Genomic DNA, 17,483 nt, shown 5'->3' with positions numbered 1-17,483 from the left:
TAAGCATGTGAAAAAGGATTCTCCTACCAGACAATCATAAAGCCTACAATTTTTAGTTTATTAAGGCTCCTAGAAGTCCTACAGAAAAATAAATCTCTTTAACTTTGTCAGACTTATTTGAACAAGACCTTTCTTTTATGTGTGAGACCTAAACAAAATCCACAGAACTAATGAGGCGATTTCTAATGTCCTTTTCTAGCTAATTCTCTGACATGTATGTTGGTGTTTGGAGGGGCCCTTTCAGGGTTCACAGTTAGATTTTGTCCAGGAGCACCTGCTGTGATGAAAATGAAGTTGTTATGCTCTGGGCAGTCAGACAGGCTAGATGACATGAGGAAATATGTGGAAACAACCCACTTCAGTCATTTTGATTCAGGTTGCAGAAAATGAGAGTTAAAAGTATGGTAATGAGAAGTTTTGAAGATAAGCACCCAAATTTAATACTAAATATAAAAAACTAGAGGAATGTAAATATTGAACTAGAAGAAGACAGAACTTTAGCCATCATTTTTTAAGCTCACTGGAAAGAAGATCATTTATTATTATCTTTGTAAAGACACTTGGAAAACGAAATATTCAAAAGGATAACTGAGGGGGAAAATGGTTAAGAGTCGGAAAGAGCATTATTTGGGGAAAGTTCTTTGTTACTGATTCTGATTTTGGCATTTCACAAAAATAATGTGTATTGTGATGAAAGGAACTTATTGTCCTAGAGTAGATTTTATTTTATATTATTTTGGGACCCAAGTATATTTTCTTATATACATTCCAATAGAGAACAAGAATATTGAGTAAGAACAGTGTGAGTTTTGAAGTAAATAACCTCAACATTGATAGAATTGTGGCATGCCTGAGTATTGAGTGTGTTGTCTGAGATCCCAGAGACTGTTCAGAAGCTGTTCCAGTTCATTGGGTCAAAAATCCACTATTTACGAAAAGCTAAATACGGATTTGCACGATTGACCATAATGGCTTCAATTTTGAAAGATAGTAGTATCAGAGAACACTTCCATTTGGTGGGATAATTTGAGAATCGTCCATGCTCAAATGGCTAAAATATTGTACTTTTTGCTACTTCATCACTCCATTTTAAAAATAGAGTGGGGGTGGAGGGGAAGGCCTGTTGAGAAGGTGGAAGAATGTCAATTGGAGAGTAAATCACAATAACCATGTGAAGCCACTCCTTAGTTAACTACTGCCTGAAGGTTACCTGTTCTTTCGAAGACCGTCAGTATGGAGAGACTGTGTTGGGGGCTTCTGCCCCTGGTGTGTGTGTGGGTGTACACACGTGTGTGTGCTTGTGTAAGGTGAAGGGAGAAGAGAGCTTGTGAATAGGAAAGAAGAGGTGGAGAACACAAAGCTCACAGTAAATCCTAAAACTTGAAGCACTGGGAAATTTTGACTATTTTAAACTGTACTGCTCACTTAAAAATAGTAAAATTATACCATTATTCTTTCAGTAAGAGAGAGAGATAAAAATACAGTTTTTCTAAATTGGAAAATTTGCTGTAATTTTGCTGCTAATGACTGATTTCTTCCAACAGTTGCAAGGCAGTTTTTGCTCTGATAGGTTGATAAAGGAAACAAAATCAAGAACATATTGGAAGTTCTCAGAGAAAATTACAGTTTAGGTATATGTTGGGGGTTGATCGTTAGACATTTTAATTGAAATAAAACAGTTTTATACTAATATGGATGGGATCACTGTGGGTGTACATTCGTAGTACATCTGCTCTTGCAACATATAAGTAGGGTTAACTGTATGTTAATGCTTTTGCAAGAAAATTATTTTTGATCACATCCGTCTAAGGGAGCTAGCTTAGGAAATTGGTTTTTAAAACAATATAGATATTATACTTGCATTTAGAGAATGAATTAGAACTCTTTGTACTGCTTTAAAAATTTCAAAGAGTCGGAATTTTTTGGTTGTGTTCTTCTCTAGTGGTAAGGAAAGTTAACACTAATTAACACAGTGGATGATTAAAGCAAGCTTACACATCTGGAGAGTGACCACGGTCTGCTCTGTGCCTCCAAACACTGTTTTAACTGACCTTCTTTTGATATTATGAAAGACTGCTAACGATTTATTCTCTCCAATTGAAAATAACTTTTTCTAGCAGATTGAAAGCATCCCAGTTGGCCTCTCTTGCTGCTGATTTGGGTAATGCATGTGATAGAAGATTAATGTCAAATGCTAAATGTCTGCCAGCCATTAACCATTTTTGTTAACAAACATTTGCTATGATGACTTAAATAGTATGTTAATCTTGAGGATTTATAGATCCATCAGATTTTAGAATAGGAAGGATTCTTATCAATAAGGCAGACCACGCGTTCTCATTGTAATAGTGTGAAGGTGTTCCTTACAACTGTGGACTCCCTGGCTGCATCTCAAATCTCCCCAATCAAAATCTCTGGGCGCGGGGCTTGAGAATGTGTTTTGAACAAGCTCTTCAAGGAAACGTGGTTCGTGCTGCAGTTGAACAATGGCTGGTGTAGTTTATGGCTTTCTTTCATGGATTGTGGAAACAGAGGGGAAGCTGACTGGTTTCATTGGAACCACAGTGTTAATCTTCCAGTGCTACTAGAAGGATGATGTTCTTTTCTAGGATGCCACATGACCTCATATCAGGGTAGTCTCACTCTTCTCTAAGTACAGAACCGGAAGAGTTTTAAATTAGCCCTAATTTTTACATATGCTAACACTATATTTGACTTCAATATAATATTCAGTTCAGCTTGCCTGTGTGTGTGCGGTATGTCTGTGTGTGTGCTTGTTTTTTGAAAGATACTTACCATCACTGTGCCTATATGTTCAGAATAATAATACTAAAAAGTTTACAGGGGCTTGTAGAGAACTCAGCTTTAATGAGATGGGCTGCGTGTGTGAAGTGCTTATTCTGTACTTACTCTGTTTTAATGGCACCCATTTTCCCCCTAGAACTTCCTTGAGCGAGGCTGAATTGTAGCCAGAATACTTCTTTCCTCTTCAAACCATTAACTGTGATTAATATAAAAAGGCACTTGTCAAAAGGGTTTGAAATGGCAACCTTGATGTTGGAGCATGTGGCAATACTGATAGGTCTGCATCCACTTACTCCATTATGTTATTTAACTTACGAATTCAACAATTTGTCTTTTGCTCCCTGCTTAAAAGACAATGGCCGTATAAGCTGTTGTTAACCAGATCAGCAGGGTGGAATATTATTTCCCCTCCAGGGAAACCACAACTTTCTTTGAGGATTTAGCACACGTTAGAGAAAGCACCCCAGTGAAGCTGTTCAGAGAGAAAGTGCAGCCTTTCAGTGACTCTCCTTTGCCCCTGAGAGGGCTTACTTTGAGTTTAACAGAAACATCCTTTTGTGTTTATTGTATTAATGAAATTTTTAGGATCCATGAGAGCGATATTATGGCTCAGTGTTTGAAATAATGTAGCTTGATGAACCTTTTTTATTTTAATGGGAAACTCGTGTTCATTGATTTGCAGCTTCAAAAAATGAATATTTTGGAAATTAAAGTACATTAATTTAGTTATTCTGTATGGAAACAAAAACGTAGAAAGTTAAAATTTGCATAAGTGAAGACCTTGATGATTTCAGATTATAGTGTGGTGGAGGTTAAGGAGTAAGAGCCCATAGAATTTGTAAAAACAAATTCAATCTAACCACTTAATGGCATGTGCAAGTAATTTGCCAATTAAATATTTGTAGTATCTGAAAAATCTTCAAAGTAAAGAGTGGAGGTTCTTAATCTTTCTTAATTTCATACTTTCAGAAACATAATAGAAAATTACTTAGTTTTTGATCACTTTTCATTCAAAATTTTATTATATGAGCTAAGAGAAGGATGGATTTTAAATATTTAAGGAAAATTATTGCTTTTGGAGAAATGTGTAAAATATGATATTTCCGAATCATGCTGTACCTAATTTTTTTTGTGCCATTTATAAATATTTGGTGCCCAGATAACAATTTTCATAATAATTAAGACTTTAGATTTTGGAGTTTTACCATTGTAATGGTCACCTGCTATGTTTAGAACATTGTATGAGGCCTGCTTAGCTCTAGAGCAACCCTCTAAGAAAGATGTTTTATTCCTATTTTACAGACTGAGGGAATTGAGTCAGGGTAAGTAATTTGCCAAATGTCACTCATTAGTAAGAGGCATTTCTGACAGTCCCAGGTTTTTTGAAAAACAGCTTTATTGAGATATAATGCACTAATTTAAAGTGTGTAATTCAGTGGTTTTTAGTATATTCACAGATTTGTGCAACCATCACCACAGTCAATTTTAGAAGGTTTTCATCACCCCAACAAGGAACCCCATACCTTAGCAGTCCCCATTCCCCACTCCCATTTTCTCCTACTGCCTCCAGTGCTAGGCAACAACTAATCTACTGTCTGTGTCTATGGATTTGCCTATTCTGGACATTTTGTATAAATGGAATCATTTATATGTGTTTTGTAAGTGGCTTCTTAGCATGTTTTCAAGGTTCATCCATGGTGTAGCATGTAACAGTACTATATTTTTATTGATGAATAATATCACATTGTTATGGGTATACCACATTTTGTTTATTTATCCTTCGGTTAATGGACATTTGGGTTATTTCCACTTTTTGACTATTATGAATAATGCTGCTGTGAACGTTTGTGTGCAAGTTTTTTGTGTGGACATACGTTTTCATTTCTCTTGGATATATACTTGGGTCATATGGTAACGATGTTTAACTTTTTGAGGAACTGCCAAACTGTTTTCCAAAGTGACTGCACCATTTTCCATTCCCACAAGCAGTGTATGAGGCTTTCAGTTTCTTCATATCCTCACTAACACTTGTTATTAGTGGAGGTGAAGTGGTATCTCATCGTGGTTTCGGTCTTCATTTCCTTGATGGCTAATGATGTTGAGCATCTTGTCATGTGCTTATTGGTCATTTGTGTGACTTCTTTGGAGAAATGTCTACTCAACTCCTTTGCCCATTTTTAAAATTGTCTTGGTATTATTGAGTTGCAAGAGTTCTTTATATATTCCAGAGTTCTTTATCAGATACATGCAAGATTTTTCTCCCATTCTGTTGTTTGTCTTTTCACTTCGTTGATGGTATCCTTTGAAATACAAAAGTTTTAAATTATAAAGTCCAATTTATGTATTATTTTCTTTTGTTGCTTATGTTTTTGGTTTCATATCTAAGAAACCATTTCTTAATCCAGAGTCACAAAGATTTATGCCTATGTTTTCCTGTAAGAGCTTCACAGTTTTAGCTCTTATATATGTAATGTGAGATAGGGTTCCAACTTCTTTCTTTTGCATGTGGATTTCCAGTTGTCCTAGCATCATTTGTCGAAAAGACTAATCTTTCCCTATTGAATTGTCTTGTTACCTTTGTTGAAAATCAGTTGACTGTAATTGTAAGGGTTTATTTCTTGACTGTCAATTCTATTCCATTTTGTCTGTATGTCTATCTTTATGCCAGTACCACACAGTATTGATTATCGTAGCGTTGCAGTAAATTTGAAATGCAACTTTTTTTTTTCAAGATTGTTTTGGGTGTTCTGAGTCCCTTGAATTTCCATCTGAATTTTAGGATCAGCTTGTCAATTACTGCTGAGACGCCAGCTGGAATTTTGATAGAGATTACACTGAATCTATAGATCACTTGGGGGCTTTTGCCGTCTTAACAATATTAAGTCTTCAAATCTATGAATATAGTATGTTTTTCCATTTATTTAGGTTGTCTTTAATTTCTTTCAACGTTTTGTAGTTTAGAGTATGTTTTGTATGTCTTTTGTTAAATTTATTCTTCTGTATTTTATTCTTTTTGAGTTTGTTATAAATAGGATTGTTTTTCTTAATTTCACTTTTGGGTTGCTTATTTCCAATGTATAGAAATACAGTTGATTTGTGTATATTGATCTTGTATCGGTCAACCTTGCCAGGCTCATTTATTAGTTCTAATACTTTTTTAGTGCATTCCTTAGGCTTTCTATACACAAGATCATCTTATCTGTGACGGAGCTTTTAAAAATCACAATTCTTTCCACTACAACCATACTCTGTAGCCTTGGAAATTTACTAATTTAGGAGAAATTAGTTGACTTTTCTTTTTTAAAGATTTTATTTTTTTCCTTTTTCTCCCGAAAGCCCCTGGTACATAGTTGTATATTCTTAGTTGTGGGTCCTTCTAGTTGTACCATGTGGGATGCCGCCTCAGTGTGGCTCGATGAGCGGTGCCATGTCCGCACCCAGGATTCGAACCGACGAAACACTGGGCCACCCGCAACGGAGCGCGCAAACTTAACCACTCGGCCACGGGGCTGGCCCCTAGTTGACTTTTTAAGGTTATATTTAGGAAAGAAACAATTGCTACTTTGTAATTGTCTTTTCTAATCTTTAAAGAAAAAAAAAAGCAGACTTTTAGGGTGGAACATTTGTGGAGAAAGCAAAGTCCCACAAATAAACTCAGTTTCCTTGAGCTTATTTGGGGAAGTCTTGCTTTAAATAATATTCCCATTATTTGGTGATATGGGAACCATAGACCTTCTAACCATAGTTCGTTTGGCACAGACTGAAATAACAGTGATTATACTTTAAGAGATAAGCATTCTAATTTGTGTTTAGCTTCAGGAGGAGTGGCTGAGCTAAGAAAAATGACCTTCAATATCCAAAACATACTTCTAGTGCTTCATTCGTATTCCGCTGCTCATTCAGTTTTGTTTCTTTGCCTATTAAGACCTCAACCTTGGGGTAAGATTTTAAGACGTTATGTTTCAGACTAGGAGAGAACTTCTTTAATTCTAAGTTAGTGATAAATCTGCCAAGTGATGCTCATTTGGAAGCCATCAGCTGGTGAGTTATGAGTCCAGTTATATATATAGTTACGTGCATATAATTCACTGAAGAGTCACCAAAAAGCCTAGAACATCTTGGGTTTCCTTTTTCCTCTTCAGGACTACAGTTAGATTTGGAAATCTCAGGGAATGGTAAAGGTTTAATGATAGGATGCCCCTAAGATTGACTCCTGGTGTCTTTCATGGTAAGCTCATGGAATTTCAAATGAGAGCCGGAGTACAGAGCAGAACTTAAAAAGTGCTTTGGTTTTTAGTTTCTGATTTTCCAGCTATATGATAGGAGGAGTACTCTCAGGTCTCATTGCCTCACAAGGCATGGAGAAATCTTAGACAGTCAAATGTTAAGCTAGAAAGCTATTTGTGCCTCCTAAAAGGAGAAAAGAACGTTAACCTGAGGTGATATTACAGTGTTTTCCAAAGTGAGAGGGAAAATTCCAGGAACCCATTGTGACTGTTGGGCTTATGGATGTTGTTTCTAATCATGAACTTACAGAAAAATGTAGAGACCAAGCATTTCAGAAAATGAATGCCCCAGAATGACTTATCAGAGCAGGATGGAATATTCAAAGACTTATGAACCTATAAAATATTTTTGGAGAAAATTTGAGTTTTCCAGAGTGGCAAAACTTAATATTTTAATTTTTTAAAAGTTGATTAGCCATGAAAATGAGTAGAAATATTGGTAGTTTTCCTCTTTACCAATTATCCTCCTTCTCTCTTGCACGTATCATTTGGTTTGTCCAATTAGATTGGCTTGGCAATCTTATGATAATTGAGTACATAACCTCTATTGGGGAAGTTAGGAGAGTGAAAAATAAATTTTGTAAAAACTGTTCCAAGTGGTAAAAAATCTCCATCTCTTTTTCTGCAGAGTCCTATGACCAACTGTTCTTCCCATAGCAACTTTTTCTTCAACATAAATGTAGCATCAAGTCCTTGGGGTTTAAAAATAATAAATTTTGCTGCTGCCAAGTGATGCCAGTGTCTTTAACTTCCTGGAGCAGGATTTGTCATGTCTCAGTGACCCCTGGTGGCTTTGGTCCCAAGCCCTCTGATTGGACCCTTAACTCATTTCAAAAGAAATGAACCCTTCTTCAAGCTGTTGCTCTCCACTGAAAAACTCCCTTAGAGATCCATCTGATTAAATACTAGACAGCCTTTAGGACCCAGGTCAAGTTTTATCTTCTCCAAGAAGCCTTTTTCTTCCACTTGTCTAAGTGCCTCCCTCCTTAAACTTGTGTTTCCTTGCCATGAGGAACTCCTACAGTTTAGCCAGTAGGAGTTGGATAGCCAGTACTATTTGGATCTATTGTCTAATTATTTCTTATGGATTCGATTTGGATACAGCACCATGTCTTCTACCACCCCTCCCCTTCCCGCAGGGCTTAGTACAGTGCTTATAAGCTGGGCTACTTAGAACTTGATAGCTAGCTAGCTAAGAATTGGCATTCTTACAACAGCCAGTATGTTAGAACAGCTGAGAACTGATAATAGGGCCACATTCTCAGGGTCATGTAGTTTGTAAACTGTCCAGCTCCAGGGAGCACCAGTCCAATAGTCCATGAAGTGAACGTCATTCACTGGATGATACAACATGGTAGCCCTGCATGTCCTCTTAGGTCTACAAGTGACCTGTGTTTATACATTACTGCTTCACATTTGCTGGTCTGGAGAATCTTTCCTACCTCCTTCCTTTCATATTTTTGTCTGTTTCAATAGGAAGTTAAAAAATAATGAGTGACTCTAACCCTTTTATAACTTTTTAGGACAATATTTTTCAAAATAAAGTCGTGGATCCTGGTATCAGAAAAACCTGAAATGTTGGTTGAAATGCAGATTCTTCAGTCCTTCAGTCGATTTGAATCAGGCTCGGACTGGGGCTGGAGACGGGTGGGTGATTCTTAGGCGCTTCGCTAAAATCTTAGGAAATGATTGTTGAAATAGCTTCTTGGTAAGGTGGAAACTATAGTGCCTCAAAGGGTTATTACCACTGTCCTTAACCTGTTGCACTGTTGTGAACATTTTGTGACTTATTTAAATTCAACCACTTCTTAGTAAGCAGTTAGTGCTCTATGCTCACCACTGTGCCTGCCATGTTGGGAGAATGAGATGTCTAGAATACAGCCTTTGCTCTCAAGGTGTTAATAATCTATGTGGGAAGACAAGATGTACAATAAATGTGTGTATGCACAACACGTATCTGCAAATGTATACATACTATATAGAGATATTTTGAAAAAACAGATTATTATTAAGAGTACAGGTCTATAGGATTGACAGTTTGTAGACATGAGATATGTCTTAGGGGTCACAGATGGCTCTATACTTCAGAGAGACTAGATTTCAGTACTTCAGGCGGGCATTTGCATAAGAGACGCTCTATGGAATAGTGGAAAAGGCTCTAGACCTAGCGTTCAAAGTTCACATTTTGGAATTCAGGTTAGGGCTTTAGTAAACAGTGAATGTTAGTTACTTTAATTATAGGAAAAATAAGATTGTGGGTTGGGGTAAGGGACATCTTAAATTCATTCACTAATTTTTAGTAACATATATATATGTTTACAGTTTTAGACCATATAAATATTAAAATGGAAATGAGTACCTTAGCTTTATATGCCAATATTTGGTTAATAGCTTCTGTTACTTTCTATGGGATACTGAAGGAGAGGTCAAGAAAAGAGAATATCATTTTTGACAGCTATCCTACAATTATTACATTAAAAATTTATTTCACCAGGATGCTTGGCAGAAAGGAATCTTCATTTCACCAGAATGCTTGGTGGAAAAATTGCCAGAAAGCCATTTTTATTTATATATTATTTGTTTATAATTGTATTATAGTGTAAAAAAAATTGTTTTTTTTTTTTCTTTTGGTCACATCTTTGTCATTTCAACGTCATTTCTCATTGGATAATTTATTGGTCTGGATTAGAAGATTGTGGGAGCCTTCCTCAAATCTCTGTTGGGCCTGCTTCATACAGAGATATGGAAATTTAGAACTGGAAAGGAGCTACAGATGATCTAGGTTAATTTCTATTTTACCACTGAAAACTTACACATATAGCCATTAGAACAATACCTGGCACATAGTGAGTGCCTAAGAAATTTTAGTTACTATTAGTAGTAGAATTTGAACCTAAGTCATTTGACTTTTTTCCCCCTTTAGTTGCTGAGATTATTAACTTTGATTTCTTGACTGAGTCCATGAGGATTCTGACTTTTATTTCGGCCGTGGTTTTATAATCTGTTTGTGTTTTTGAAGTTGTGTTATTTTTATAAGACAAAATTAGCAATGTCCGTTTAATAACAGATTTTATAAGGAAGAACTGATATTCTTTGTTTTGATGAACCTTTCTTTTCTCTTTTCAGAGGACGTTAAGCAAGTTTTTGGACAGACCACAATTCATCAACATATTCCATTTAACTGGGATTCAGAATTTGTTCAACTACATTTTGGAAAAGAAAGAAAAAGACACCTGACATATGCAGAATTCACTCAGTTTTTACTGGTGGGTCTAGCTCTTAAAAAGTTAAAAAGAGTAAATAAGTAAGACTGGGATCCTGATTTACCTCCCACTTGCCAACCTTGGCCAAACGATCCTATTTGGAAGTATTTATTAGTATGTAGAAACCATAGGATTAAACGGGCTCTTACGAACTGTGTAGAACCTCTTCATGTTTAAAAGGAATACACCTTGAGGCCCCAGGAAATCACATGATTTGCTGAAAAGTCAGGTAAGTCAGGAAGGGCAGAACTGGAACTTGAACTCTTGGCTTATGACTGGTTCTACTAGTATTTACCAATACTTTGTTTTCCTTGAGAAATAGCCAGATGTTGTCATCAGCATCTAGCCTTGGAATTGTTTCACCCGAGGCTTTTTATAGACAAGGCACTGGGTCTGGAATTGACTGCATACTGGAGTCACCTGGGGAGCTTTAAAAACTGTTGTTGCTTGGGTCCCTCACCTCTAGAGATTAGATTTGATGGGGTGGAGGGGACAGGGACAGCCTAGGCATTGGGATATTAAAACTTTCCAGATGCTTCTAACGTGCAGCCAAGTTTGAGAATCACTGTTCTAAGAGCACTTGCTGTTCTCGTCCTGGATTAAACTCTGTGGGAGGGGGAGTTGTCTCCATTTCTGGGGTGCACCTTCCCTGGCCCAGTCCCTCCTGCCTTTCTCTCTTTACCTCCCTCCCGCAGTTATGGTCATGTTGTTGGGCCACTGATGATGCCCGTGGAAGAGTAGTAACAAAATATGATTACAGTTTAGTTTTCCTCCTGAAGCATACTTTTAAAAATGTTTTAATTCCAATATTAGCATTTCGTCACTAAAGGTGAATATATGATATGTAGGCCTATGTGATAAACTACTGTTTCTTTTGGATTTTTATGCATTTGTTTTGTTTCTCTAACAATTAAATTTTATTTCTATTTTATTAAATATAGTATTTAATTAGACTCGGTTAAGGCCGTTAGTTTGATGTGTTTAAATTCTGGGTCTTGAGGAAAAATTTGCCCGGGAAATCACCTTCTGTTCTTTGTCACTAGAAGTGGCCTCAGTGGGTGTCCTGGGTGCCTCTGCTTCTGTTGTGTGCCCAAGACCTTGCCAGAGCTTTCTGAGGAGTGGTCGGAAACACGATTGTGGAGTGGAGGTGGAGGGTACAAGGACGTACACACATATGCCATGCCGTGTGCTCATTCAGTTGGCATTTTGTGGTCTTCATTCTCAGGCACCAGCATATGTAATAAGTTGACTGTAATAGGCGCTTCTCTTTTGACTTTTACTGATGTTGTTATGATATATAAAATTTGTCATGCTGTTTAGTTTGCTTTTATTTTCCTGGTCTTTGGAAACCTAAAACAAAATGTCTTAAACCTGCCTTTGTATTTTTTTTCAAACATATTAATGCCTATGAGTACCTGTTTTCAGTTGTATATAAACACAAACCTACTTACATAACTCAGGTGGAGAATGGAATGTGAGTTGGATTTTTGATGTTGTTTACACAAGACATCGGCGCGCAGTAGGTGGTATTCATTTTGATGAGGAATAATTACAATAATGCTATTGAGACAAATGCCTCAAATTGACTTTATGGAATACAGCCTAATTAACTTTTAGTCTTAATGGCATGTTAGCAATAGTGAGGATGATCGCGTTTCTCTTTAAGCAAGTATCAATTATGCTGAATTGAGTCAGCTCAATTGAACCACTCACAGCGGCTTCTAGGCCTTCTTCAAGATATGGAGAAGCCAGAGTCAAAGATCGGATGACTCAGGGATTACTGAGTAGATTTCCAGCTGCACTTTGTAGGGTGTTCACTTACATTTGACTCCATTCTATAATGGTGAGTGGAAAAACATTCCATTGTGTCCTGCGCAGGATGAATTTGAGGTTGTGGCCAGAATGCAAGTGCTAAACTTCTACTAGATTAAAATGGTTATGGTGGATAACTATCTTGGTTAGGCCCTTGCTTTTGTGTCCCACTGCAGGCCCAGATTTAAAGGAATTAATGGAAGTATCATGATAGACTTTATATGAATGCCAGTGAAATGCCAGTTTTGATGTCTCCATTGGGTCACCGCCCCCTCCCCCCACTTCACATGTTTGGTTTGCTTCCTTTGAACTCTTCTGAATGCAGATAGAGCTTCAAACCTCTACTTCAAATGCTTTGTTTGCTTCCTTTGGGCTCTTTTCTGGATGTAGGGAACTTCTTAAAGATATGAGAGAACTTAATCTCCCATATTGCCAGCTCTTGCTTTGTCAAGCATGCTCCCGCCTTTCTGCTCTAGGGCAGGGCTCAGAAGCAGGCACCAGCTACCTGGCTGGCGCCAAGGTTGTGAAAGCAGATGTTTAGCTGCTTGAAATGTAAAAGAACTGCCTGGTGCATGCTGCTACCTGTCACCTGATGAGAAAGAGGAACTGTAGGGGCAGCTGAGAAGTGCTTGTGCTTTCAAGGAGCCTCAGCGGTGTATAGAGAAAACCCTGCTCAATCCCCCTGAAGGTCCTAGAAGGTAGTTCAGCCAACTCAAACTTTAGGCTTGCATGTGTAAAGTTACCTATGATTATATATGTACACGTGTTTGTGATTGGTGGGCAGTGCCATCCTCTGCAAGGTCAGATTTCTTTTTTCTTCATTTAATAAATGTTTTACTATATCTAAGCAAGTGTGTGTTTGTTATAAGCCACCACGTGGCTGTGAGGACTCTGCATGTTCACGTGTTCATCTGTGTACTGTCTGGACAAGCTCCCCACCCACCAAGGTGGTGCTGGTCATGGTCACTGCTTGAATGTTGTTCACTGGTGTGTGGTTTTCTGTGCTTTTGTTCTAAATTCATAAAGTGGTGAATCAATTTGATATTCTTTGAGCCTTGTTTGTACTTTGCATCTAAATGATAATATTGAAGCAAGCAGCAGGAACACAAAGCCCCCTTCCTAGAGTCTTGTTCCTCATTGACAGGGAAGGTTTTCAGAAGCAAGTGGGCCACAGTCCTGTTACCCCACCATTAATACTGTTGTACCTACTGCTGCTGTTTTTTAATGCCCAGTTGTATCATCTCCACTGAACTGCGTGAGTGATGGTATATATGTGTGAATACAGTTTTATACGTGGGTATGTGTGGGTATTTTAAAATATTCTATAAACTTTTCCACATACCTCTACTCTCAGCTTCTAGATCAAAGCTCTAATTTTATGGTTGCTAGCTGAAAAAAAGATTTTAATTTACTGAATTTTTAGAAAACACTTTGGAGAAATTTTCCGTTTCTGTACCCCATGGAACTAAGTGGTGTTGACATAAAACTCTCTACCCTGTCTGGAAGTATTTTCTGTGCTGTGATTATTACTCGCATGGGGCAAACCACCCACTTCAGCAGATGCTTACTGAGCATGCAAGGTTTGTCGAGAGGCCTCTGCAAAGGGCTGAGAGGTGCAAAGATAACGACTTCTGGGACACTTATAATGTACAAGTCCAGGAGTTGTTCCTGTGTTTATCCGTGTGACAGCTCAAAAGGAGCAAATGCACTCAGGTCTAAAATGTATACTCTACAGGTTGCTCTTTTGTGGCATAAACCTTTATGGCAGCTGTAAAACCGAAACCAACATTCAGAGTGTGGTTAGTGCAGCCATCCAAAGTACCAACTTAAAGAGCCAGACAGCAGCATGATGTCATCTAGTTAACTGCCTGTTTCACAGATGAGGAGACTGAGGCTTTTCACGTTAGAGGCTCATAGGGAGATTTTTTGTGCTTTGATTTGCATTTCTCTAGTAACTAATGATGTTGAGCATCTTTTCATGTGCTTATTGGCCACTTGTATATCTTCTTTGGAGAAATGTCTATTCAGATCCATTACTCTTCTTATTGGGTGAGCGTTGTAGACAATGGTGAGCACATAATGAAAGAAAGTCTTCTTAAACTTTTCTACCAAATTATTCTGTAACAGTTGATATTAAGAGTCAGTCTCAAAAAAAGAAGTAATAATAGTAACAATCTGTATAATTTACAAAGTGCTTTTAAATACTCTATTTCCAATAATAGCATCCCCCAATACCCTGAGAGGTAATTTTATCATTATCCCCTATTATATGCAAAAGAATAAACAGACTCTAGGGTAAAATTTTGCATTTACAGGTAATTTTCTTGGCAAAATGCTCATGGTTTTCATTAGGTTCCCAAAGCAGTACCCCAAAAGAGTACAGAGCAGCTGTTCCAGAGCTTAGCTTCTTCCGTAAGATCACAGACATGTGAGGGATTCAAAAATATGATGCTGTTACTACTATACTACACATTCTCCAGGGCCAAGGCTATGAAAAGTTTCTCTTCCTGGAAGGGGCTGTGCTTCTGAGTGGGGGTGTACAGTGATGCATTGCTGAATATTTAGCATTCCTGATTGCTACCCATTAATTGCCAAATATGATAATAAAAAAGCCTTTCGTGGTGCATGTAACTCTCATTTCCAATTAATTTTTAATGTTTTATAATCACAGGTATATATTTCACGTATAATTATTACAGTTTTAAGATAATCTACATATAGTTTCCAGTGGCTCCAATCTCGGGATAGAAAAGTCTAGGATTGTTACCAAATGCCATAGAGCTTGTTAACTAGAAACTGTTGTATTAACAACCTCTCCTATAGCATTTTCCAGTTTAGAAAGTGCTTTTACTTGTATTTGTTCTTACAATGACCTCGGGTGTTAAGCATTTGCTATCATTTCTGTATGAAGGATGAACACCCAGAAGATTTGGAGACGTTTTTGGATTTGTTCAAGATCAGACAGGTGGAACTGAAGTTGATTTTAATTTTCCTAAATCTCTAGCAGTGTTTTTCAAATTTTAGTGTAAAAATTTGCTGAGGTGATTGTTTTAAAATGCAGAGTCCAGGGAAAACTGGAAAGCCATATGTAAAAGAATGAAAATTGACCATTCTTTCTCACCATTCACTGAAATAAACTCAAAATGGATCAAAGACCTAAAGGTGAGACCTGAAACCATAAGGCTTCTAGAAGAGAATGTAGGCAGTACACTCTTTGACATCAGTATTGAAAGGATCTTTTTGGACACCATGCCTTCTCAGAGAAGGGAAACAATAGAAAGAATAAACAAATGGGATGTCATCAGACTAAAGAGCTTCTTCAAGGCAAATGAAAACAGGATTGAAACAAAAAAACAACCCACTAACTGGGAAAAAATATTTGCAAGTCATGTATCTGACAAAGGCTTAATATCCATAATATATAAAGAACTCATACAACTCAACAACAAAAAATCAAACAACCCGATCAAAAAATGGGCTGGAGACATGAACAGACATTTCTCCAAAGAAGATATACAGATGGCCAATAGGCACATGAAAAGATGTTCATCATCGCTGATCATCAGGGAAATGCAAATCAAAACTACACTAAGATATCACCTTACACCTGTTAGAATGGCAAAAATATCCAAAACTAAGAGTGACAAATGTTGGAGAGGCTGTGGAGAAAAGGGAACCCTCATACACTGTTGGTGGGAATGCAAACTGGTGCAGCCACTATGGAAAACAGTATGGAGATTCCTCAAAAAGTTAAGAATAGAAATACCTTATGACCCAGCTATCCCACTACTGGGTATCTATCCTAAGAACCTGAAATCAGCAATTCCACAAATTCCATGCACCCCTATGTTCATCACAGCATTATTCACAATAGCCAAGACGTGGAACCAACCTAAGTGCCCAGCAACTGATGATTGGATAAAGAAGATGTGGTATATATATACAATGGAATACTACTCAGCCATAAAAAAGGACAAAGTCGTCCCATTCACAACAACATGGATAGACCTTGAGGGTATGGTCTTGAGTGAAATAAGCCAGACAGAGAAAGACGAACTCTGTATGACTCCACTCATAGGTGGTGGTTAACATATGGACAAAGAGAACTGATCAGTGGTTGCCAGGGGAAAGGGGGGTGGGGGGAGGGCACTAGGGGTGAAGTGGTGTACCTACAACATGACTAATAATGATGTACAACTGTAATTTCACAAGGATGTTAACTCTCATAACCTTAATAAAAAAAAATATATATATATATATAAAACTAAGATATCACCTTACACCCATTAGAATGACAAAAATATCTAAAACTAATAGTAACAAATGTTGGAGAGGTTGTGGAGAAAAAGGAACCCTCATATACTGCTGGTGGGAATGCAAACTGGTGTAGCCACTATGGAAAACAGTATTGAGATTCCTCAAAAAATTAAAAATAGAACTACCATATGACCCAGCTGTCCCACTACTGGGTATCTATCCAAAGAGCTTGATGTCAGCAATTCCAAAAGTCCTATGCACCCCAATGTTCGTTGCAGCATTATTTACGAAAGCCATGACATGGAAGCAACCTACGTGCCCATCAACAGATGAATGGATAAAGAAGACGTGGTATATATATGCAATGGAATACTACTCAGCCGTAAAACAGAACAAAATCGTCCCATTTGCAACAACATGGATGGACCTTGAGGGAATTATGTTAAGTGAAATAAGCCAGATAGAGAAGGATAATCTCTGTATGACTCCACTCAAATGAGGAATTTAAAAATGTGGACAAAGAGAACAGATGAGTGGCTACCAGGGGAAAGGTGGGGTGGGGGGTGGGCACAAAGGGTGAAGGGGTGCACCTACAGCACGACTGACAGACAATAATGTACAACTGAAATTTCACAAGATTGTAACCTATCATTAACTCAATAAAAATTAAAGGAAAAATGCAGAGTCCAGGGCCTCTCTCTCCCAGAGAGTCTGGATAGGGCCTTTCCAGCAAGCATCCTGAATTGTGATGTTCTAGGTGGTCAGGGCTGCACAGCCCTGACTGTTCAAAAGCACAGAATCCAGTAAGGCTGACGGGAGCCCAGAGAGGCAAACAGGATCAGATTTGTGTTTTAGAAGGATCACTCTAGTTCTCGTGTAGAAAATCAAATGAAGAGGGACATGATCGAGGAGAGGGAAACAAGTTGGTTACTTTCTAATCCAAGAGAGAAACAACTGTGGCCTGGGTTGGATGGTAACGGTAGTGAGCCAAAGTGATTGGGTTCAAGGGAAGTTAAAGGGTTAGGCCTGACCAGGCGTGGTGATTTAGTAAGATGGGGAC

General features: G+C 37.8%; 1 protein-coding gene across 2 annotated transcripts in view; it reads left to right on the top strand.

The window, feature by feature from the left end:
* The window catches only part of SLC25A13 (solute carrier family 25 member 13), a 188,207-nt gene that overhangs the window by 81,656 nt on the left and 89,068 nt on the right, over window positions 1-17,483 (top strand). For both annotated transcript variants that reach the window (XM_046670429.1, XM_046670427.1), the window contains exon 5: window positions 10,218-10,357. In XM_046670429.1, the coding sequence (XP_046526385.1) occupies window positions 10,218-10,357 (140 nt within the window). The remainder of the gene's footprint in view (window positions 1-10,217; window positions 10,358-17,483) is intronic.

Source organism: Equus quagga, chromosome 8 (genome assembly GCF_021613505.1).
Source record: "Equus quagga isolate Etosha38 chromosome 8, UCLA_HA_Equagga_1.0, whole genome shotgun sequence".
Classification (NCBI taxonomy): Eukaryota; Metazoa; Chordata; class Mammalia; order Perissodactyla; family Equidae; genus Equus; species Equus quagga.
Note: the sequence above shows the minus strand (reverse complement) of the source record. Positions and strands in the feature narration are given on the sequence as shown.